Consider the following 23,874-nt stretch of genomic DNA (forward strand, 5'->3'; position numbering starts at 1 on the left):
TCAAAAGGAAACATTTTGCCAGTGTGAAAGAGATGAAACAAAAAATGGCAGAAGCACTAAAACGCAGTAAAATTGACAAATTCAAAAACTGTTTTAAACTGTGGAAAAAGTGTCTCCATAGGTGTACTGCATCAAACAGAGAGTACTTTGAAGGTGACAGAAGTTTAAATAATAAATGCACAATTTTTTATCAATAAATTCCAGGGGGTTTTTTGTGTCTCCCCACCCTCGTAGAATATAATCCCCTATTTCCTCAATGTTTCTAATGAGTCAAGGTACACATGTAAATGTGCACACAGCATATATATATATACTCACATACATATACACACACACATAGATACACAAAATGAACTCAATCACATGTTTTAGAAATATGGACTAAGTTAACTTTATTTCACTCTCATATACTATAAATGTACTCTGGTATATCAACACCCCCCTCCTTTTCTTTTTTCCTTTGAGTTGGATCTCTCTCTGTTGCCCAGTCTGGAGTGCAATGACATGCTCACAGCCATTACAGCCTTGACCTGCTGGGTTTAGGCAATGCTTCTGCCTCAGCCTTCCAAGCAGTTGGAACTACAGGTGTGCACCACCTCACCCGGCTAATTTTTTAATTTATTTAGAGACAAGGTCTCACCAATTGCCCAAGCTAGTCTCGAACCCTTGGGCTTAGGCAAGTCTCTTGTCTTCGCCTCCCAAAGTGCTGGGATTACAGGTGTGAGTCACCATGTCCAGCATGGCATATCAATCTCTTGTAAAATGTATATTGCTCTTCAATGTCTTTGGCGGTTCGTTACTAAAAACAAAATGAGAAGACCCTTTTAAAACTTTTCATACAAACTATAATTTCCTTGGCCTCAAGAATTTATGATGAAACAACAAGAAAAGCTTTAAGGCTAGACAGACTCTGGGTTCTTTCCCAACATTCCCACATATCAATTCTGTAACTCTGTGCAAATTATTTAAACTTTCTAAGCTTTGATTTTGTCATCTATTAAAAACAAGATGGAGATAAAACACAACTATTCCCGAACAAAGTAGTCCCCGTGAAAAAAGAGCATGTCTGTTTTGTTTCTCCAGAAACATCTGTGTTGTGTACAGGAAGAATGCCATCAGGGAAAGCACAGCAAGAAAATGGTTTTGTCATTTCAAAACCTGAGTAATTGGTTTGACTTTGACCTGAGTGATTCTCCATGTTCAAGAAGACCATTGGGCTCTGATGAAGTCTGTTTAAACACTTTAATCCACAATGACTCACAGTTATCAAGCCAAAAATTGGCAAAATGATGAACTGTGGCCAATCATCACGCAACATGTGCATTCAATGAGCAAGCAAAAAACACTACCAACTTAGGCATCAACCCAATAGTTTCAGGTACACATACATTAATCAAGAATATGTCCTTACTAGCCTCAAACTCCCAATTAATACTAAATTAGTTAATTTTTAATAAAATTTAAAACTTAAAGGTTGGGTGTGGTGGCTCATGCCTATAATCCCAGCACTGAGAGGCTGAGGTGAGAGGACTGCCTGAGGCCATGGGTTTGAGACTAGCCTGGGCAACTTGGTAAGACCTCATCTCTACAATAAATGAAAAAATTAGCTGGGTGTGGTGGTGCATGCCTGTAGTTCCAGCTACTTGGGAGGTTGAGGTGGAAGGATCACCTGAGCCCAGCAGGTCGAGGCTGTGGTGGCTGTGAGCATGTCACTGCACTCCAGCCTGAATGACAGAGTGAGACTTCAACTGAAAAAAAAAAAAAAGAAAAAGAAAAAACAAAATTTTTTAAAAATTCTAATTCCCTCTGTGGCATGTACCTTATGCCCCCCAAGAGAGATAAGGAATAGAACACTCAGCTAAAGAGCTGGGAACTCATGCTTTATTGAATATATTACAGTAATTACAATATGATACTTAAAATAGTAGTGCTTAGCTCTAAAGAAAGGATATAGTCCTGCTCACCTAGACCAGTCTTATAAAGAATTTTTGTGGCTGGGCGTGGTGGCTCACGCCTGTAATCCCAGCACTTTGGGAGGCCAAGGTGAGAAGAATGTTTGAGCCCATGGGTTTCAGACCAACCTGGGCAACTTGGCGAGACCTCATCCCTACAATAAATAAAAAATTTTAAAAAATTAACCAGGTGTGGTGGTGCACACTACTTGGAAGGCTGAGGCAGAAGGATCACCTGAGCCCAGTAGGTTGAGGCTGCAGTGGCCGTGAGCATGCCTCTGCATTCCAACCTGGATGACACAGTGAGACTCCAACTCAAAAAAAAAAAAGAAAGAATTTGTGCTTACTAGCTCCCTAACTTACTGGCTGTATGGCCTTGGCCAAGTAAATTAACCTCTGATAGCCTTGGATTCCCATTTTATAAATTGCGGTCACCACCATCACCTTCAGAGGATTGAAGAAAATAAATAAGTTGATGTATATAAAGGTTTTAAACACTGTGACTGGCATATAAGATACAAAAAAATAAATTAATTCCATAAATTATCACAGAAAACAAGTACTATAGTATACAGGGAGTACACAGTGACGGCAAGTGGTAATAGTTAAACTATGATTAGATCACTGGTGCTGTGGTTCACACCTATAATTCTAACACTTTAGGAGGCAGAGGTAAGAAGACTTCCTGAGCCCGCAGGTTTGAGACCAACCTGGACAACATGGCAAGACTTCATCTCTACAATAAATCAAAACAATTAGCTGGGCGTGGTGGCGCATGCCTGTAAGTTCCAGCTATTTGGAAGGCTGGAGGAATAATTACCTGAGGCCAGCAGGTCCAGGCTGTGGTGGCAGTGAACAAGGTGCCATTGCACAATAGCTTGGGCAACAGAGTAAGACTCCAACCCCCCCCCCAAAAAAAAAGTAGTATTAGATTCTGGCTCCATTATTTACTATATGGCCTTGAGCAAATTATTTAAGCTCTCAAGGCCTCAGTTTTACCACTGAAAAGGATCACAACCATACTTACCTTATAGTGTGCTTTAAAGATTAAATGACTATATCAAGTACTGCATACATTATCTTGTATACTATAAACATGCAATACACACACATACATATTATGTATGTATATGTATATGTGCACCATATATCAGTCAAAATGCAAACCAAACATAAGAGAAACTGTATGATTTCTTTTCCATTTGAACACTACAGAAGCAGGAGTTCAGTCTCATGTTGTTCAACCTTATAAGGAACACATCAAGCAACACAACATACATGCATTTGCTGACTGAATTCACAGATGAAGTCTGCCAGAAAAGAGTCCATGAAATGGATGAAAATCTATCAAGGGGCTATTAAAACCATTTACCTATCCAATCATTAACAGCACCATAAGCAGTGACAACCTACCAAGAAGGACAAAAGATGAGAGAAATCCTAGAAATAAAAATATAGTATGCCTTAACTTTATAAAACTGTATTAATAAAATCACAAATAACCAAACTTTGCTTCAATAAGCATATTATCATAGCTCATTGTACTTATAAAAAAAATTTGTCAAATATTTATGTCTCAAATTGGTTCACAGGCAGATTTAAATATTTGGGAATACCTGTAGAATTTATAAGCCATGTTAAGTATTTATTTGTCCTATACAAATCCAGTTAGTACTTGCCATCATGTCCATCCGGTCTTTTCCTCTTCCCTCTTCTCCCTCAACTCCCTTGGGTACACATCCTCAGCTACACCCAAACAAGGATTACCCACCCCTCCCCCAACCCCACACCAGGCACAGATACCAACTTACCACAGCACAGATCACTATCTGGTTCCTATACTCCTGTGCAAAAGCAGCTCCGCTTCTGTGAACAAAAAGCTATGGTGATTTGACTCATTATTTACAGCACTGTACTAAACCCCTTCTGACTAACCACATTACAAGGCATTCCTTTTATGATCCTTAAACTCTCTCAGGCTGGGTACGGTGGCTCAAGCCTGTAATCCCAGCACTTTGAGAGGCTGAGGTGAGAGGATTGCCCGAGCCCATGGGTTCGAGACCAGCCTGGGCAACTTGGTGAAACCTCGTTTCTAGAATATATTAAAAAAAAAAAATTAGCCAGATGTGGTAGCGCATGCCTGTAGTTCCAGCTACTTGGAAGGCTGAGGCAGAAGGATCACCTGAGCCCAGCAGGTAGACACTAGGGTGGCTGTGAGTGAGCCACTGTACTCTAGCCTGGGCAACAGAGTGAGACTCTGACTCAAAAAACAAACAAAAAACAAAACAAAACAAAACTCTCTCATTCCTTTGAGTATGTACCTTGAATCTATTCCAAGAATCTATCCATCTCATTCTCCTATGCAATCAAAATTCTCCACCTACGTCCTTCCTCCTGATTCAATATCTGGATTACATGTACTGAAAAATGTTCATCAAGAAAAAGGACACAAATATAGATATATAACACACAGACTCTACCTACATGAAGTTTACAATTCAACTTTCATATGAATACTCCTTGCTCTAAGTCTAAATTTTGTAATGTTTACAGAATACTAATTGAACTTCCAAATTGCACGTGAAATCCAACATAACCTGAGCAAGCTCTCCCCCTCCTCCTGACCTGGCAAACTTTCAATCATCCTTCAAGTCTCAGCCTCTCCTTGAAAACACTCCCAGAATTCTACAAGCACAACTAGTTCCTCTATCCTCTGGTCTTATATAATACTTCATTCATACCTTTTATAAGCAATGCCATACAGTAATTTAGTTAACTACATATATGTATTATATTCCATTGTGTCCAAGATGCAAATGCTCATAAGAAAGGAAAAATTCTGCTAAATAAATATGACATGCCTTCGATTATAAGTTATATTTCAATTTCAAAGATGTGAAAATGTAAAAAACATTTTCTAGAAGCAAAAAAATACAGTGTGGCTCCCACAACAGATAATGTATCCTATGAGGATGAAAACGTCTCACTTCATCTGTAGTTTCTCAATGCCTATTACTGTGCTTGATACAGAACAGGGGAAAAGAAAAAGTAAACCTGATATTTTTGCCTAATACCTTACCATTTCTTTCATGTCACCATTCTGAGTACTAAAGAAGTTCAGCAACCTGTTTTTCATGTATAACAACCATTCACTTAACTGCAAGAGCCTTACTAGAGACCACTGTGAATGCATAACTAAATTACTCCAACAACATCCTTTTATTTGGACTCCTAACTGCTACCTTTTCCACACTTCTATCTATAAAGAAACAGTCTAATAAATATCATTTGCATTGCAAATATTTCCGCTCAATTTCTTCTATCCACTAGTTTTTCAAGCTTATTTTCATTAGTAGTTTGGCAGAATCTCTTCTTCAAACAAAATGTTGGGAAATAGTTCAATAACCACACAACTTTGGGGGCTGAAGAAGGGGTGACACACCCTGAGCTACTCTGTGAGACTCCTGTGCCTCTATGAAGCACACAGAAGAGACACCATCATTTCATGAGTTAGCTTCCATGTGAGGACATCTTCTCTTTTCACTTCTCACCCTCAAATTCTCAATATTTTTTTTTTTTTTTGAGTAGGAGTCTCACTCTGTCATTCATGCTGTAGTGCAGTGGCAAGCTCACAGCTACCGTAGCCTTAACTTCCTGGGCTCAGGCGGTCCTTCTGCCTCAGCCTGCCAAGTAGCTAGAACTATAAGCGTGCTACTACTCACAGCTAATTTTTTTTTCTTTTCCTTTTTTTTTTTTTTTTTTGTAGAGATGAGGTCTCGTCAAGTTACCCAGGCTGGTCTCGAAGCCCTGGGCTTAGGCAATCCTCTCACTTCTGCCTCCCAAAATGCTAGGATTACAGACAGGAGCCACCATGCCCAGCCCAAACCAATCTTTGAGGCCTATTTCAAGTCCTAACTCCATGAGAGACAATCTTTCTCATTTACTCCAATCCACTAAACTCACTAATCTTCTGAGCTCTCACACTTGTTTTCCATACCCTAAAACCCAGTACTTAAAACTATGAACGTGCATATGCAGTTGCTGGTGCCATATAATCATCCATATAGTCGATACTCAACACAAGTATCCTTTTTAAGACAGATTAGTACTTTCTGAACCTAACAAAGGCTGAGCACACAGCAGACATGAAGTTCTTACTTCACTAAAATGCACTGCTGCTGAGCGCAGTGGCTCATGCCTGTAATCCCAGCACTTTGGGAGGTGGAGGTGAGAAGATTGCCTGAGCCCACAGGTTCAAGACCAACCTGAGCAACTTGGTGAGACCTTGTCTCTACACTAAATCAAAAATTAGCCAGGTGTGGTGGCACACGCCTCTGGTTCCAGCTACTTGGAAGACTGATGTGGAAGGATTGCCTGAGTCCAGCAGGTCAAGGCTGAGGTAGCTATGAGCAAGTCACTAAACTCCAGCCTGGGTTACAGAGTGAGACTGTGACCAAAAAAAGAGAAAGAAATACACTGCTTCTAGCCAGGCGTGGTGGTTCACACCTATAAATCCAGCACTTTGGGAGGCTGATAGGCTGATGTAGGAGAACTGTTTGAGCCCAGGAGTTCGAGATCAGCTTGGACAACATAACGAGACTTTGTCTCTACAAAAAAAAAAATAAAATTAGCTGGGCAAAGTGGCATGTGCCTGCAGTGTCAGCTACTCAGGAGGCTAAGGCAGAAGAATCACTTGAGCCCAGGGGTTGGAGGCTATGGTGAGCTCTGATCGTGCCACTGCACTTCAGCCTGGGTGGCAGAGTGAGACTTCGACTCAAAAAAAAAAGAAATACACTGCTTCTTTCCACCTGTAGATACATGTCTCCCATATCCTTAGGTGCACTTTACCAAAGTTGATATTCCTCTTACACAAATTTCTCATTTACTTCTGACATATAACTACAGATAATATCTATACCTACAATAACTCATTCTCCCACTTTACTCCTTCACATTCTTCTGGTGGGTGTCACTATGCAGATGTTACCAGGTTACCACCTGCCACACATAATTTTCCTTACATATATATATGTCTCTTTGTATATATTATCTGATCTGATTTTCACAACTCTGAGGTAAAGAGGTAAATAATATCATTATTTTACAAATGAAAAAAGGAATAAAGCTACAATCATGATGTTTGACCAGAATGGAACAGTTAAGGGTGGGAGCACCCAAGTAAAAAACAGGAGTTTTAACTCTCTTTACTGTGCTTAATGAAGTCTCTTAGTACATACGTCTACAGTAATAATAAACCTACTACTTGAACCACACCTCTGATCAAGCACAGATATCTCCTCTGCCTTAATGTTATTACCATCACTAAGGAACAGAGAGCCTTCATATATCTGAATTATCACTTCCTCTATACAGATTTCCTGGATTTCAAACATTTTTTTACAGACACCCTCTGTGCCAGACATTTTGAGCCAAAAATAAAGGCATTACTATTGTAGAACTGTTTATGGGGAGGAAAAAAAAAAGAAAGAAAGAAAGAAAGAAAAGAAAGGGAAGTGGGAAGATAGTGAATGATGAGAAATTACTTAATGGATACAATGTATGTTACTCCGGTGATAGACACACTAAAAGTCCTGATTTCATCATTACACAATGTATCAGTGTAGAAAATTACACTTGCAGATCATAAGTTTATACAAAAAATGAAAATTAAAAAATAAAAGATCAACAAAAAACTAAAAAAAAAAAAGGCATATCAGATTTGGATTCTCTTACTCCATAAGGTAAATTGACAAATTTAAAGCTATGCTTCCCAGTGTTTGGATCCTAGATTTTCCAACTGTTCTCTATTTACTCAACAAAAAGTAATCGCATTGCTTATACTAGTAAAGTGATAGATAGTATCAGAAACACAACTATAGTAAGGAGCTGAACCAGCTCCCCCTTAACTGAGGAGTGATATTCCAAGACCTCCGGTGGATGCCTGAAACCACCAATAGTACCAAACTCTATATACACTGTTTTTTCCTACATATCCATACTTATGATAAAGTTTAATTTATAAATTAGTAAAAGACTAGCAACAATAATAATAATTAGAACAATTATAACAATATGCCAGCATCAATACTCTCGTACTATGATGGGACCATCATTAAGTAAAATCAGAAGTACCTGAACACATGCACTGTGACATTTTGACAGGTGAGCTAGTTACTAAATGACCAACACTTACTTAACAGTGCAGATAAGCTGGACAGATGATTCTGTTCCACCCTAGACAGAATGAGTTTACATCATGCCACTCAGAATACACACAATTTAAATCCTATAAATTGTTTCTTTCTAGAATTTTCCATTTAATATTTTCAAACCATATTTGACTACAGTGACTGAAACCATAGATTAGGAGAGACTAAGGTGCTGAGGTTAAATATCTCAACTATAATGTCAGTGTTAGGCACTGATATGTAAGTTTAAAATACTTATACTTTGGTATCCACCAAATAAAAAAGCAAATGACAGAAAAACAGCACGTAAGCACACAGTAAGTTTAAAAATAATGAAAACAGAAATAAATTAATTTATAAATTAAAGTATTAATGGAATTCTCTTTAATTAGTGGAATTCTACCTCTGTAAGAAAAATGGTAAACATCACCCTCAATATCCCCCAAGATCTTTAAATACTTATTCAATCACGTAAGTTTAAGTGAGACTTGTAGAGAACCCTGATCAGATGCCAAATGGAAGAACTCCGAATAGAACCATACACTTAAATATTCACAGACTCTTAAATTTTAGAATTTAGAAGACTCATGGTATATAGTTTATCTTATCAAACTTTCCACATAGCACAAGAAATTCTTCTACAGTCTATAGCATCTCTGACAAGCAGGCATCTGACCTTAACAGGAAGATCACAACCTAATGAAACAAAGTATTCCATTACTACACAGTTCTAGTATGTGTTTTTGAGTGTACATATTCTATGTTTTCCCAGGCCCCCCCAAAATAATAGAACTATCAGTTTTAAAAACAGCAAATAAACATTCATCTGAAGACAGCTATCACACTTTCTCTGATTTTCTTGTAACAATAAAACTCTCTGCTCTTTGATTATTGCCAGTATGAAATGTTTCCACCCTCTTCATTCTAGGAATCCTTCTCGATATGTTTGCCGATTTGTCAATGTCCCATTTACAATGTGCCACCCAGTATACTGTGCACAACCCTGTAGAAGCAGTATGACAAGCACTCAATTCATGTTAAGCCAATAAATCCCAAATCATTTTCACAAGACCTGCTGCCAAGACAGGTTTTTCATCGTGGTGGTATATAATTCCCCCCACATTAAGTAGAGGATCTTACCTGTATATTTATCTTACTAATTCTGCCTCAGCATTTCAGCCTATTAATATCACTCTGAATCTCACTTCTATATCCTATCATAATAGCACTACCTCCCAGCTTTATCTCATATTTGAATTCAATAAATAAAAGCATCCTTCGCCCTAGTATTCGGGGGGAAAATTTTTCTATTGGCCAAGGCAGAAGAATTGCTTGAGCCCAGGAGTTCGAGACCAGCCTAGGCAACATAGCAAGAACTCGTCTCTACAAAAAAAAAAAAAAAAAAAAAAAAACAATTTGAAAATTAGCCATGCATGGTGCATTCCTGTAGTCCCAGCTACTTGGGAGGCTGAGGAGGAAAGACTGCCTGAACCCATGAGGCTAAGGCTACAGTGAGATATGATGGGTATCACTGCACTCCAGCCTGGGTGACAAAAACCCCAACTCAAAAAAAACGATGCTAATCAAAAACAGACCTTCAAGCCATAATATCCCCTCTACTGGGGGAACAACCAATTACTACTTCTCATATAATTGTGCAACCAGCTATGTGCCTTTGATGAAATCATGACTACCAATGCCAAAATCAAGATACACTGTGATAATACTTTCTTTTGTATGCTCATCTGGAAGCCCTACAGAAATAAGATATGAGCCTAGTTTCTTAATGAACCCATACTGACTCCCAGTGATTGCTGAATTCTTTTTCAAATACTCAGGGCCAGTGGGGCTTGGTGGCTTGGCCTGTAATCCCAGCACTTTGGGAGGCCTGAGTCTGTGGGTTCGAAACCAGCCTGGACAACTTGTTGAGACCTCTTCTCTACAATAAATAAAAAATTAGCCGGGCATGGTAGCATGCACCTGTAGTTCCAGTTACTTGGAAGGCTGAGGCAGAAGGATCGCTGGAGTTCAGAAAGTCGACACTGGGGTGGCTGTGAGTGTGCCTCTGCACTCCAGCCTGGGTGACAGAGTGAGACTCCAGGTCAAAAAAAAAAAAAAAAAAAAAAAATACCCAGGGCCACTTTGAGAGGCCAAGGTGGGAAGATCAATCACTTGAAGCCAGAAGTTCAAGATCAGCCTGGGCATCATAGTGAGACTCCATCTCTCTCTCTCTCTATATATATATATATATTTTAAATGCTCAGAGTCAACCACTTGATAATTCAATTTGGGTTTTTTTGTATAGTTTGCTTTTTGAAGCAGGGTCTCACTCTGTAGCCCTGGCTGGAGTACAGTGGCACAATTCCAGGTCACTATAGCCTCAAACTTCCAGGATTCAAGTGATCTTCCTATCTCAACCTCCCAAGTAGCTGGGACTACAGGAATGTACCACCATGCCCAGCTGTTTTTTAAAATATTTTATTTTTTCTAGGGACAAGGTCTCACTATGTTGCCTGGGCTGGTTTCAAACTCCTAGGCTCAAGAAATCTTCCTGCATCAGCTTCCTAAAGTGTTAGGATTACAGGCATGAGCCACTGCACCTGGCCTAGTGCTTTGCTAAGAATGGTTATCACTGTGTGTGGTAGCTCATGCCTGTAATCCAGCACATTGGGAGGCTGGGGCAAGAGGACTGCCCGAGCCCAAGGGTTTAAGACCAGCGTAGGCAAATTGGCAAGACTTCCTCTCTACAACAATTCAAAAAAATTAGCCAGGTGTGGTGTCACACGCCTGTGGTTCCAGCTACTTGGAAGGCTGTGGTGGAAGGATCACCTGAGCCCAGCAAGTCAAGGCTGTGGTGGCTGTGAGCATGCCACTGTACTACAGCCTGGGTGACAGCATGAGACTCCAACTAAAAGAAAAAAAAAAGAAAGAAAGAAAGAAAAGGGTTATCAAGTTCATTTGTCTAAGTGTAGGATTTTTTAAAAAAATTCAGGTGTTTATTCATGCTAAATTTTCTGATACTTTTTCCATGCTGCATAATTTTTAAATTCTTGATACCACCCTGAAACTAACTCTGAAAGTCCTCTTGGCCATAGGACAGCATTCATCTGTATCACCCTGACTTCTTCTGTATGTCCTCTGTTACCTCACTTACCTTGAGTTGCAGAGCTAGTCATTTCCACTGGAACTGTGTTCTCCTTACTGGGTAACAGAAGCAAAGGTGAGAAGCACTGACTTTTCTCTGTCCTCCCTTAATACACAGTTCTGTTCAACAATGCATCTCTCTTGCATTATTTAAAATTATTTAAAATAATTTTAAAAGCCTAAATTTATTATAAATGAGTTTCTACTTTCTTGATATTATTCTTAAAATGTCATGCTGCTTTTTGTTTTCATTCTTTTTTTTTTTTTCTGAGTTGGAGTCTCACTCTGTCGCCCAGGTTAGAGTGCAGTGGCATGCTCACAGTCATCGTAGCCTCGACTGCTGGGCTCAAGCGATCCTTCCACCTCAGCCTTCCAAGTATCTGGAAGCACAACTCCTCACCACCACACCCAGCTAATTTTTTAATTTATTGTAGAGACGAGGTCTTGTTATATTGCTCAGGCTGGTCTCCAATCCTGAGTCAGTTCTTGACTCCGCCTCCCAAAGTGCTGGGATTATTGGTATGAGCCACCGCAACCAGTCTGTTTTTATTCTTAATCCTACATCCTTCCCTCCTTCACTTAGTCTTTTAAAATCTGAGCTTAACAGACACACTAGTTTCTAATCATCAATTCTTTTACTACTTGTGGTCATAATTATCTATCATATTTTGATATTATATATATCATAATACAATAATTGTCTGTTATAGCACAGCATGTTAGAGCTAGAAGAGATCTTACCTGTATAGTCAGTATTCCAATTTTTAAAACCATTTACTCTTTTAAATGATTTAAGTTTGAGTATCAGACATAAAAAGGTTAAAAATTTGCCTTTATCTACAGAGACTTATCCTTACAGCATCTTACATTGTATGAACATTAGCACTGGAGTCAGAGATAACTTTAAATGATGGTTCCCTCACTCAGTGGAGGGCAGATTTTCCCTAAAGAAGTTGGAGATTAGTAAGGCGATCCATAAGATGAACATAATATCTACCATACAAGGATGTTATGGAGTTTACTGAGATACAATAAATACCTAGCTCAGCACCTAATACATATTAGGTAAACAATAAATGTCTGTTTCCTCCATTAAGTTTCACTCCTCCATATGTTTCATTTTATTAAAAAAAAACAACTCAGAAGGAGCAATCACTATTTTTAAAAAGAAATTCCAGGTGGGAGCAGTGGCTCATACCTGTAATCCCAGCACTTTGGGAGGCAGAGGCAAGAGGATTGCCTGAGCCCAGGGGTTTGAGACCAGCCTGAGTAACATGGCAAGACCTTGTCTCTACAACAAATCAAAAAAATCAGCCAGGCATGGTAGCACATGCCGGTGGTTCCAGCTACTTGGAAGGTTGAGGTGGGAGGATCGCCTAAGACCAGAAGGTCAAGGCTGTGGTGGCTGTAAGCGTGCCACTGCACTCAAGCCTGGGCAACATAGTGAGACTCCAACTTAAAAAAGATAAAAAGAAATTCTGGCCAGGCATAGTAGTATGTACACGTGGTCCCAGCTCCTCAGGAGACTGAGGTGTGAAAATTGCTTGAGCCAAGGAGTTCGAGACCAGCCTAGGCAACATAGCAAGACCTCTTCTAAAAAAAACCAAACAAGCCGGGCTCGGTGGCTCAGCCTGTAATCCCAGTGCTTTGGGAGGCTGAGGTGAGTGGATTGCCTGAGCCCGCAGGTTTGAGACCCACCTGGGCAACTTGGCGAGACTTCATCTCTACAATAAATCAAAAATTAGCCAGGCATGGTAGCACGCGCCTTTAGTTCCAGCTACCTGGAAGGCTGAGGCGGAAGGATCGCCGGAGCCCAGCAGGTCGAGGCTGTGGTGGCTGGGAGTGTGCCACTGCACTCCATTTTGGGTGACAGTGAGACTCCAACTAAAAAAACAAAACAAAACAACAACAACAACAAAAAAAAGTCAATTTCTATCCACAGTTTGGAAAAAGGCACTACAAAAATATCTCAATGGTCTGATGATTTCCTTACCTACATATAGAATTTAAACATCTTTTTAGTTCTAAACTTGCTCTTTCAAGAAAGAAAAAAATATGGTCGAGCACTGAGGCTCACACCTGTAATCCCAACTCTTTGGGAGGCCAAGACCAGCCTATCTCTAACAAGAACAAAGTAACACCTATCTCTAAAAAGAAAAAAAAGGCCGGGCTCGGTGGCTCAGCCTGTAATCCCGCACCTTTGGGAGGCTGAAGTGAGTGGATTGCCTGAGCCCACGAGTTCGAGACCCGCCCGGGCAGCGAGACCTCATCTCTACAGTAAATCAAAAAATCAGCCGGGCATGATAGCGCATGCCTGTAATTCCGGCTACTTGGAAGGCTGAAGCGGAAGGATCGCCGGAGTCCAGCAGGTCGAGGCTGCGGTAGCCAGGAGCGGCCACTGCACTCCAGTCTGGGTGACAGAGTGAGACTCCAACTCAAAAAAATAAATAAATAAAAGAAAAAGAAAAAATACACACACACACACACACACACACACACGTGTGTGTGTGTGTTTTAAATTAGTCAGGTGTAGTGGTATGCCTGTAATCCTATCTACTCGGAGGCTAAGGTAGGAGGATTGCTTGAGCCCAGGAGTATAAGGCTACAGTGAGCACTGCACTTCAGCCTGACAACAAATTCAGTAACAAGGAAATCTAGAGAATTTTGTTTTTCATCAATATCATATTTAATACACAAGTGCAGAATATCCAGTGAAGACAGGGACAGCCTATCTTCCAGGAGACAAATTCCAGCAGAATATATTATCTTTGATTCCTAAACTTCACCTACATTTACTTATTTACTAGCAAAGATTTGAGTAACAAACCGAGAAATACAGCACTTGGAGCAGAAGACAAGGTTCTAGTGCTTACTTCGTCACAAAGTATAAGAAAGTCAATCTTTCTGGGCTTCAGTTTTTTCATTTCTAAAATAGGGCTAAGGAATAAAGGTGGGAGAAAGAGGCTCAATTATCCCTAAGTTACCTTAGTAACTACAAGTTCATTAAGCCTTCAGCTCACCACATACTTATATAAGCAATTTGTCGTTCAACAGGTTTCCTTTGCCACAATTTGTTCATTCACTAGGTACCAAATGACAAGCATCATGAACATCCAATCTGATCTCAAACCTAGGGCAAAAGAGCACACATATGTATATGGTCTCATATCAGGCCAGGTTACCCTTTTACTGTCAACCTTTAATGTATCATCCCCAAGTACTTAATGCAGCACTGCAGAACCTCTGACCCATATTTCTGCTTTCACTGAAAACAGTAAAAACACTGCTTTTACTGAAAACAGTAAAAACACAAAATAAAAAACCTTTAGCAGCAATATCAAAAGGTTACAACTGCTGAGCCATAATCTCCAAGATCCTCACCACCTAAATTCTATCATTTTGTAAATCTATGCAATTTTACAAGATCTATGCATACCACCATTCCCTATCTTCCTTCTGGATCACACTTCCTTTCTTACTTTCTCAACCTTTTTCACATCTACCCCAATTTCCTTAAGTAATATTACTTGTTATATACTCTCTGATTCAGAATTTGAAATGCAGGTGATTAAAACTCTATTTTCCCTTGCTCCTCTTTCTATCCTGAAATCCTTCTCAAAAAATGCCCTTTTAAAAAACTAATGTGGTACTCTACATTGAGTACTTTTCATCTTACATGAAAAAATCATCTGAGTAAAACCAACTTGGTTGGTAGTTCAGACCGTAAGTCATCTGTATGGAGAATAAGATGTAAGTTCCTCATAATGAAATCCAACTTATAACAAATAGTATTAGGAGGTTTTAAAGAAATAAAATTACAGGAATAAAGCTGACTCCTCTAAAAAAAGAAATACCCAAACACAAGAGTGCAGATATATATTCAGACATTTTATTTTATTTTTATTTACTTTTTTTTTTTTTTTAGTTGGAGTCTCACTCTGTCGCCCAGGCTGAAGTGCAGTGGCACGCTTATGGCCACCAAAGCCTTGCCCTGCTGGACTCAGGCAATCCTTCCACCTCAGCCTTCCAAGTAGCTGGAACTTCAGGCATACACCACCATGCCCGGCTAATTTTTTTATTTATTGTAGAGATGAGATCTCATCAAGTTGCCCAGGCTGGTCTAGAACCTGCGGACTCAGGCAATTCTCTCACCTTGGCCTCCCAAAGTGCCAGGATTATAGGCGTGAGCCACTGCACCCAGTCTCAGACATCATTTTAAGATGCCTAGTAGGGAAGTCCAAATTAATAAAACACATATGGCAAAGGAAAACCATGTTTGTATTAAACCTCAAACCAATTTTGTTTTATTTTCTTTTTGAGTTGGAGTCACGCTCTGTCGCCCAGGCTAGAGTATAAAGGCCTGCTCACGGTCACCAAGCATTGACCTGCCAGACTCAGGTGATGCTTCCACTTCAGCCTTCCAAGGAACTGGGGCTACAGGCGCATGCCACCACAGCCAGCTAATTTTTTGATTTATTGCCGAGATGAAGTCTCACTATGTTGCCCAGGCTGGTCTTGAAACCCTGGGCTCAGGCAATCCTTTGGTCTTGGCCTCCCAAAGTGCTGGATGGAATTACAGGCATGAGCAACTGTGCATGCCAAAAACTGATAGTTCTTTTTGTGCAAAACACCTTCCACTCTCACCATTTCCTTAAAATAAAGAAGGCTGCTTAAGCCAGAAGTACTATTAGTTTTTATCTTTGTGCTTAACTTAGAATAAGGTTTCTGCTTTCCTTCAAAGTCAAACTCAGCATGTTCTCACTTATAAGCAGGAGCTAAACAATGGGTATACAGGAACATACAGAGTGGAATAATAGATGATGGAGACTACTAAAGGTGGGAGGGAGGTAAGGGATGCAATACTGCCTACTGGGTACAATGTACACTATTTGGGAGATGGGTACACTAAAAGTCCAGACTTCACCACTATCAATATATGCATGTAGGAAACCTGCATTTCAGCCAGGCATGATGGTTCACGCCTGTAATACCAGCACTTTGGGAGACAGAGGCGAAAGGAATGCCTGAACCCATGGGTTCGAGACCAGTCTGAAAAACTTAGCTGAGTGTGGTGGTGCACACCTGTAGCTCCAGTTACTTAGAAGGCTGAAGCAGAAGGATTGCCTAAGCCCAGCAGGTCTAGGCTACTGTGGCCATGAGTATGCCGCTGCACTCCAGCCTAGATGGCAGAGTGAGACTCCAACTAAAAAAAAAAAGAAAGAAAAAGAAAAGAAAAGAAACAAAAAAGAAACCTGCATTTGTACCTCCTAAATCTATTAAAAGATAAAATAAAAATTTTAGAAAGTCAAACTGAGAATCCCAATAAGGAAACAAACAAAAAGTATGCAGAAGATACATGTATTTATTAGTTCCTACTACAATTCTAATGCTCAGCCTAAAAGCCAGGATTTTCAGCTGAGATCAAGCACAGAAACACATTATGCTGAATACATTATTAAGAAAACAGGTTTCTCCAGGTTGCCATTAACATTCTTATTTCATAAAACTAAGTATGAAGCTCCCCAACTTCAAGAACTGGTTTTATTCGGTTTGCCTTGTATTATCTTATTCCTTTTCTGTTCACATCATCCAGATTTCTCTCACCTCCTGAAGAGTAAAATGAGGATGGTAGATGGCAGAAAGTATTTTAATCCCCTACACTTGAGCTAGCTATTGCATTCTGTCACAGCTTATAATTTTTCCAAGCCTTGGTGTCACTTGTCATAAGTATTTAGAGCGGTTCTTTTCCCCACAAATTAAACAACACCATTTTCCTGAGGAACAACATGAACTAACCAGGGAAGCACTCAAAGTGAATGAAAGGCCGGGCACAGTGGCTCAAGCCTATAATCCCAGCACTTTGGGAGGCCGAAGTGAGAGGACTGCCTAAGCCCACAGGTTCGAGACCAACCTGGGCAACTTGACGAGACCTCATCTCTACAATAAATCAAAAAATTAGCTGGGTGTGGTGGCGCGTGCCTGTAGTTCTGGCTACTTGGAAGGCTGAGGTGGAAGGATCACCTAAGCCCAGCAGGTTACTTGGAAGGCTGAGGTGACCGTGAGTGTGCCACTGTACTCCAGCTTGGCCGCCGTGAGTGTGCCACTGCACTCGAGCCTGGCCAACAGAGTGAGACTCCAACTCAAAAAAAAAAAAAGTGAATGGAGACACAAAGTAAAAGATCTGAACTTCAGGGCTCATTTGTGTTCACAAGGCACTCATTGCTTCTTCTCCCCTTCTTACAACTACAAAGCATCAAGTGTCCCATTCTTAATATCCTAGAAATGCAAAGCCAAATGAAATAAATGAAAATAGAGGTATTTCATTTGCTTCCTTAAAACCACTCCAAGGCATTGTTCCCAACTACAAACTGCTATTTTCTCCACCACTTTCTATACCTTAATTCCAAAAGCTTTTCTCAAGCACTTCCTATGCTAGGCAATGGGGTAAAATCTACAAACAACCAGGCCTAGGTTAACTGCATTGACTTGTAGAAATCAGGGTACATTTCTAGTCTTTGTAATACAGTTGTCTTTTAAAAATAATTGAGGATATTTATTAGAACATTGACTCAACATCAACAAAATTTAAAATCTTTGGTTTCAGCGAGGAAAAAAATCCAACTATGTAAAGTCCAAATTTTCCCATATACACATTTTTTTTTTTGAGTTGGAGTCTCACTCTGTAGCCCAGATTGGAGTGCCATGGCACACTCATGGCCACCACAGCCTAAACCTGCTGGATTCAGGTGATCCTTCTGCCTCAGCCTTCCAAGTAGCTGGAACTACAGGCACATGCTATCACACCCAGTTAATTTTTTGATTTATTGTGGAAACAAGGTCTCAGCAAGTTGCCCAAACTGGTCTCGAGCCCCTGAGCTCAATCCTCCCACCTTGGCCTCCCATGCTGGGATTATAGGCTTGAGCCACCGCACCCAGCCCTCCCCATATACTTAAGTGGAGTCCCCAAAATCATGTAAACTGTTTTTATTTTTTGAGTTGGAGTCTCACTCTATCGCCCAGGCTAGAGTGCAGTGAAACACTCACAGCAACCCAGCGTAGATCTGCTGGGCTCTGGCGATCCTTCCACCTCAGCCTTCCATGTAGCCAGAACTACCGGCGTGCACTACCACGCCTGGCTAATTTTGTATTTATTGTAGAGATGAAACCTTGCCAAGTTGCCCGGGCTGGTCTCAAACCCACAAGCTCAGGCAATCCACTCGCCTCAGCCTCCCAAAGTGCTGGGATTACTGGCTGAGCCACTGAGCCCAGCAGTAAATTCTTTAAGTGAAAAATTTTCCCTGAAAATGAAGGGATAACCACATCTATTAGAGTGCTCATCATACAATATCCATCTCAATATATATTTGTTGAATCAAAACTAAAATGCTGTACTTGCAATCAAAATCCATTCTCTGAACTAGCTCAAAACCCACATGGCTTCTATATTCAATCTTCTGGTTTACTGCTGATGACTAGACACGCCCTTGATTCTCAAACTTTAATGAATTTAAGAATCACTTGAAAAGTCTTTTTGAAAGGCAAATTCCATTATTCCACACCCCAAAACTTAGTTCCAGTAGCTGGGTCCAGCGCTTATAATGCACCATTCAAGTGAATCTGCATCTATGCGACCAGAACATTTGCTCACCCTCAAAATGGCTAAGGGAAAACCTCTGGATTGTAACAGATACTAGAGAACAGAAAAATTGATTATTTCTAACCTAAATTGTAAGTTACTCAATTCTCTTAATTAGCTACAATTCACTAACTTATGCTTAATAAGCAAGATGAAATGGAAGTGAAATAACTTCTGCTTTGACAATGCAAACTGTCATTTCAAACACACCAAAAACACTTTTCTGAAATACTCCAGTTATAGTCAATAGATTTAGAAAAAGAGTAGGAACAAAGCAAGTTAACGACTGTAATTCAACTGGGTGCCATGGCTTAAGCCTGTAATCCCAGCACTTTGAGAGGTAGAGGCAAGAGGATTGCCTGTGCCCATGGGTTTGAGACCAGCCTGGGCAACTTGGTGAGACCTTGCCTCTACAATAAATCAAAAACATTAGCCGGACATGGTGGTATGCGTCTATGGTTCCAACTACTGGGAAGGCAGAAGTGGAAGGATCACCTGAGCCCAGTAGGTCAAGGCTGTGGTGGCTGTAAGCGTGCCACTGCACTCCAGCCTGGGTGACAGAGTGTGACTCTGACACAGAAAACCCCATAGGATTGTAATTCAGGGAAACATTTATGTAATTGTGCTATAGTAGTTTTGGGGGGAAAAGCACCACACCCAAAATGCTGACTAGACAGATAATTGTGCTGTCAATATGGAAACTACTAGCCACATGTGGCTACTTAAATTAAAATTAAAAATTCAGTTCCTAGCCACATTTTATCCGCTTAACAGCCACATGTAGATGGCTAACATTCTGGATAGGACAGACAAAACATTTCCAACATCACAGAAAGTTCTGCCTGAGAGCGCTATTCTAGAAGTAGTGAGTATTTAGATAAAAAAATATAATCTTGGCTCTCCTGAATCAGAAGGCTCTATCTGGCAATTTCCAGTTTTACACACACACACACGATATATACACATATCCACTTTAGGAATTAACTGTAAAAAAGGAACCCTAGTAAAATTTTTCTGCAACTTGTTTCAAGGAGGTCATTCAAAAGATTTATGTATCTCAGAATGTCAAAATACAAATGTTTAGCAAGATCTGAAAGTATCAAAGGCTCTAAAGCCACAAATCAGAATCAAAGAAGAGTGTTTAACTACTAGAAAACAAAAGGTATTAGAGACAATAAGACCAGTCTAAAAAAGATTAAACTACTTAAGACAAGTTTTCCAAGTACTTTACAAGTATCTATATGCATAACAAGTAACAACTGCCTTTATAATTAGTTTTTTAAATAACCACAATTAATTTAAATTAGTGACATTTTACTATCTACATTTTTGTTTTTCTTTTGTCTACCATCTACATTTTTAATTGCTTTCCACCAACCTCACACTAAATATTTACAACTAACATTTACTTGAATATAATTTTATAAATAAAGGGTTATAAATTCAAAATCATGAGCAAATCCTGATTTTAGCAGAAAAGTAGACATAAAAGTTAATCAATTTACAACTTAAAAGTCTGTTTCAACTATATCAATATCTAGTTTAAAACAATCCAGTGATAAAACACAAAAGCATCGGCGACAAGACGCTAAAGCTTGAGAAATAACATCCAACTTTAAAAAGTTAGGCTTACTACTAACACAGTAAAATTAAAATTTTCAACAGATTCACAATTCTAAACACACATTCTCTCAATGAGAAAAATATCACTTCAACTAGAGTACTTTCTGAAGAGTTCATGTGTACTCATGTATGATCTCTAAATTACAAAACAATTACCATTCTAATCAGAATTTTTTCCTCCATGAAAAGATACTTTTTAAAAACAGTCTAATAATTTTAACAAATAAACTTAACACTAACATCTACTAAAGTGAACATGCCATGCTGATACCACAGGGTTACAGTTGTTAGTATAATACTCCTGTTTTTGACTCTTTCATGATTACCTGTTTAAAGGTCAATGTCAAATCTCAGAATTAACAAAGAAAAGTATAAATGACCATTATTAAAAACTGTTTAGAAGGTACTTAAAGAGGAAAGATGTCATAACTTACCTGCAACACTAGTGATTGTAACGGGAACTCCCTGCACTTGAACGCCTGCAGCACCCAGGTTGGCAACGCTCACTGTCTGAAGGTTAGGCACTGAAGCAAGCTGGGCAGTATTCAGAGTTATTGGGGCACCAGCAACAGCCACAGGAGCAATCTGAGCAAGAGTTGTGCCACCACTTGAAGACACTGGGGTGATGGTTAATTGTTGGGATAACCCAGCATTCTGAACTTGCAAATTTGAAAGACTCTGAATATTCTGAACTTGTACAGTTTGCCAACTGATCTGCCCTGAAGGTGTTAAAGTTGGAGCCCTGATAAGCACCTGAGTCGGATTTACTGCTTGAAGTTGAACGTTCTGCAAAGGCTGCTGCTGGATGGTCTGAATTGTCTGCCCTGACTGGAGTTGAAATGACTGTGGTGGAATAGCCTGAATAATCTGTTGCTGAGGCTGTTGGATCTGGATCTGCTGTAAGATAGGTTGGCCTACAATTTGAACCTGCTGAAGAGAATTGGACTGATCCTGTGCATTCTGTATTCCATTGGGCTGAAGCTGACTGGAGCTCTGGGCTTCAGACTCAGTAGCAGCAGGTGTCTGAGATTCTTCAATGGTGCGTTCAGAACTACTGGCTGATGTGCTTGCATACTGGCCTGCATCTGCTGAGCTCACTAATGTGTCACTGCTCGTCAGAGACGTTGAAGCAGTGGTCGTGCAGGTAGTGGAGGAGGAGGGCGACTCCGGCATAGTACTGGCAGAAGCAGTGGTGGTGGTAGGTGTAGAAACTAACTGATTCCCATTGGAAGTCCCACTATCAGCAGTAGTAGCAGGCTGGCCAACCTGGCCAGTCCCTCCTCCAGCAGCCACGTTGTTTATCACTGGCAAAGCTAAAGTTACTCCTCCAATGTTAATTGGTAGGGTGGTTACAACTTGAGCCTGAGTACCAGGAAGGGTCTGTAATTGCAGTGGTATGGAAACACCAGGTCTAATTTGGACTGGAACTGTCTGATTTGCCAGGTTCTGAGCAAGTATATTCCCAGAAGCTGTCCTGTTAGCAGCTGTGAGTATAGCTTGATTATTACCTGCAGAAATGAGCTGAATTTGACCCTGCAAATCCTGTAGAGATGAGCTACTAGTTGGATTGATTTGAATTTGCTGCCCTTCCACTGTCTGAAGTTGTGGAATCACTTGGTACTGTACACTACCACCTGGATTTTGTACTTGTATGACTTGAAATTGACCAGGGGTGGAAGAATTACCTGATTTAGTTTTTGTAGGGGATGCACTCCCGTTATTACTGCTGGAAGAACTAGAAGAACTAGAAGCTGGTTGAGAAACGTTATTTTCTTTTGAAGCAGAAGGAGTGGAGGCAACAAGTTGCCAAGCGTTTCCAGCAAGTTGTGTTGTTACCAGTTCTAGCTGTTGTGGTTGATTCTGAAGTTGCACCAATCCTTGGCTTGGATCTATGATAATCTGCTGCTGTCCAGTTGCTTGATTTTCACCAGGAGTCCCTATTTTGCTGCAAGTAGCTGCCAGTAAAGCCAGAGGAGAGGGCTGAGAGTCCTACCCAAAATGGGATGGTAAAGGAAAGGGGGGAAAAAAAGTGGGCGGATTTAGTGGAGGTCATTAGTTGGGAGGGGATTATTTATTTATTTTGACAGTCCTACTATCAGAACTTACTCAGGAAGCAGCAGAAGTCAAAAAGGACTATGAACAACAGCAGGTAAGAATTATATGAATAAGGAAGTAGATCTGTAATAAAGTTTAAATAAAAGGAAATTTCTAACAAACTTTTTAAAGTGTTATTTTCCTCAACTCGAAATGCCCTTGGGAAAACACACGCACAGTTTCCTTACAGTCTGAGTTCCTGATGTAATTTTAAACATTATACCTACCCTCAAATATGTGTCATCTTCATGAATTTACAATTTAAGTTCCTCACTCTCAGAAAGATGCTTTAAGTGGATAAACATCTTTATTCTGTTATTTCTGGACATTTAAAGGGCATAACTCCCTCTCTCTCCTAATGTGTCGCGATGTTTTGTTTTTTTTTTTTTGTATGTTTGCTTTTACCTGGGAGCCTGAGGTTTTGGGTTTTTTATTGTTATTCTCTGGCTCAGAGGTTTTCCCTCCTTCTGTAGCCATCGCCGCTGCCGCTGCCGCCTCCTCCTCCTCCTCCTTCTTCTGATCTGCAACAAACCCCCCCCACCACCACACACACACACACACACACACACACACACACACACACGACAACAGGTTATTAGGATTATTATTATTCGTCTTCCCTCTCTCCTCTTCTTCCCCCTCCCCCCGAACATTAATCTCCATAAACCCGCGATCCGCGCACACCGGCAGGGGGTGGGGGAGAAGGAGGGAAGGGAGGAGGGGGATATCACAAAACGTGGTTTGAAACCCGACCCATCGGCTCCAGAGCAACACCCAGAAGGAGGTTGTTCTCGCTCAGACATTAAGACAAAACACAACCCTCCTTCCCTCCCCGATTCCCTCCCTCCCTCCCTCTCCTCCTCCCCTTAAAGCATCTCAGCGGCCCCGGGGGAGGGGGGAGAACCGAGCAGGGTCTGAGGAGGGAGGGAGGGAGGGAGGGAGGCGGTGAAGGAGACCGAGGGGGGTGGAGAATACGTACCGCTCATCCCGCATTAACAGGACAAACCCTCAGACGGAGACACTGGGATAGAGGTGGGTGGGGGTGGGGGCGAGGCGGGAGGAGAGGCCGGTCCCGCCCGCCCGCGGTGGCTCGGAGGAGGCTGTAGCTGGCACAGGCTCTGCCTCTTTTTCCGCGAATGGCCGCCGCTGGGCTGTGGCGTAGCAGCTCCTCTCTCCGCCCGAGCCCGGCTGACTCGCCCTTGATTGACAGCGGCGGCGCGCGGCGCGGGCGGCGGCG

At 40.8% G+C, this 23,874-nt stretch overlaps 1 protein-coding gene across 1 annotated transcript; it reads right to left on the reverse strand.

Annotated features, from left to right (window-relative positions):
- Positions 1–14,331: 14,331 nt before the first annotated feature.
- LOC103263710 (transcription factor Sp4) lies at positions 14,332–23,841 on the reverse strand. Its single transcript, XM_008061382.2, has 4 exons — positions 23,617–23,841; positions 23,043–23,158; positions 20,978–22,532; positions 14,332–14,414 (listed from the first exon to the last, which is right to left on the reverse strand). The coding sequence occupies exons 1-4, from the start codon at positions 23,621–23,623 to the stop codon at positions 14,332–14,334; spliced, it is 1,761 nt and encodes a 586-aa protein (XP_008059573.2). The 5' UTR covers positions 23,624–23,841.
- Between the last annotated feature and the right edge of the window lie 33 nt (positions 23,842–23,874).

The sequence above is a fragment of the Carlito syrichta genome, unplaced genomic scaffold, assembly GCF_000164805.1.
Source record: "Carlito syrichta isolate Samal-C Ts95f unplaced genomic scaffold, Tarsius_syrichta-2.0.1 Scaffold305228, whole genome shotgun sequence".
Taxonomy (NCBI): domain Eukaryota; kingdom Metazoa; phylum Chordata; class Mammalia; order Primates; family Tarsiidae; genus Carlito; species Carlito syrichta.

Coding starts and splice junctions, on each gene's coding strand:
- LOC103263710 (XM_008061382.2), bottom strand. Junction 22,533..23,042: donor CCAAAACCTCAGGCTCCCAG/GTAAAAGCAAAC, acceptor CATTTTGGGTAG/GACTCTCAGCCCTCTCCTCT. Junction 14,415..20,977: donor TACAATCACTAGTGTTGCAG/GTAAGTTATGAC, acceptor CTTTTGCCCTAG/GTTTGAGATCAGATTGGATG.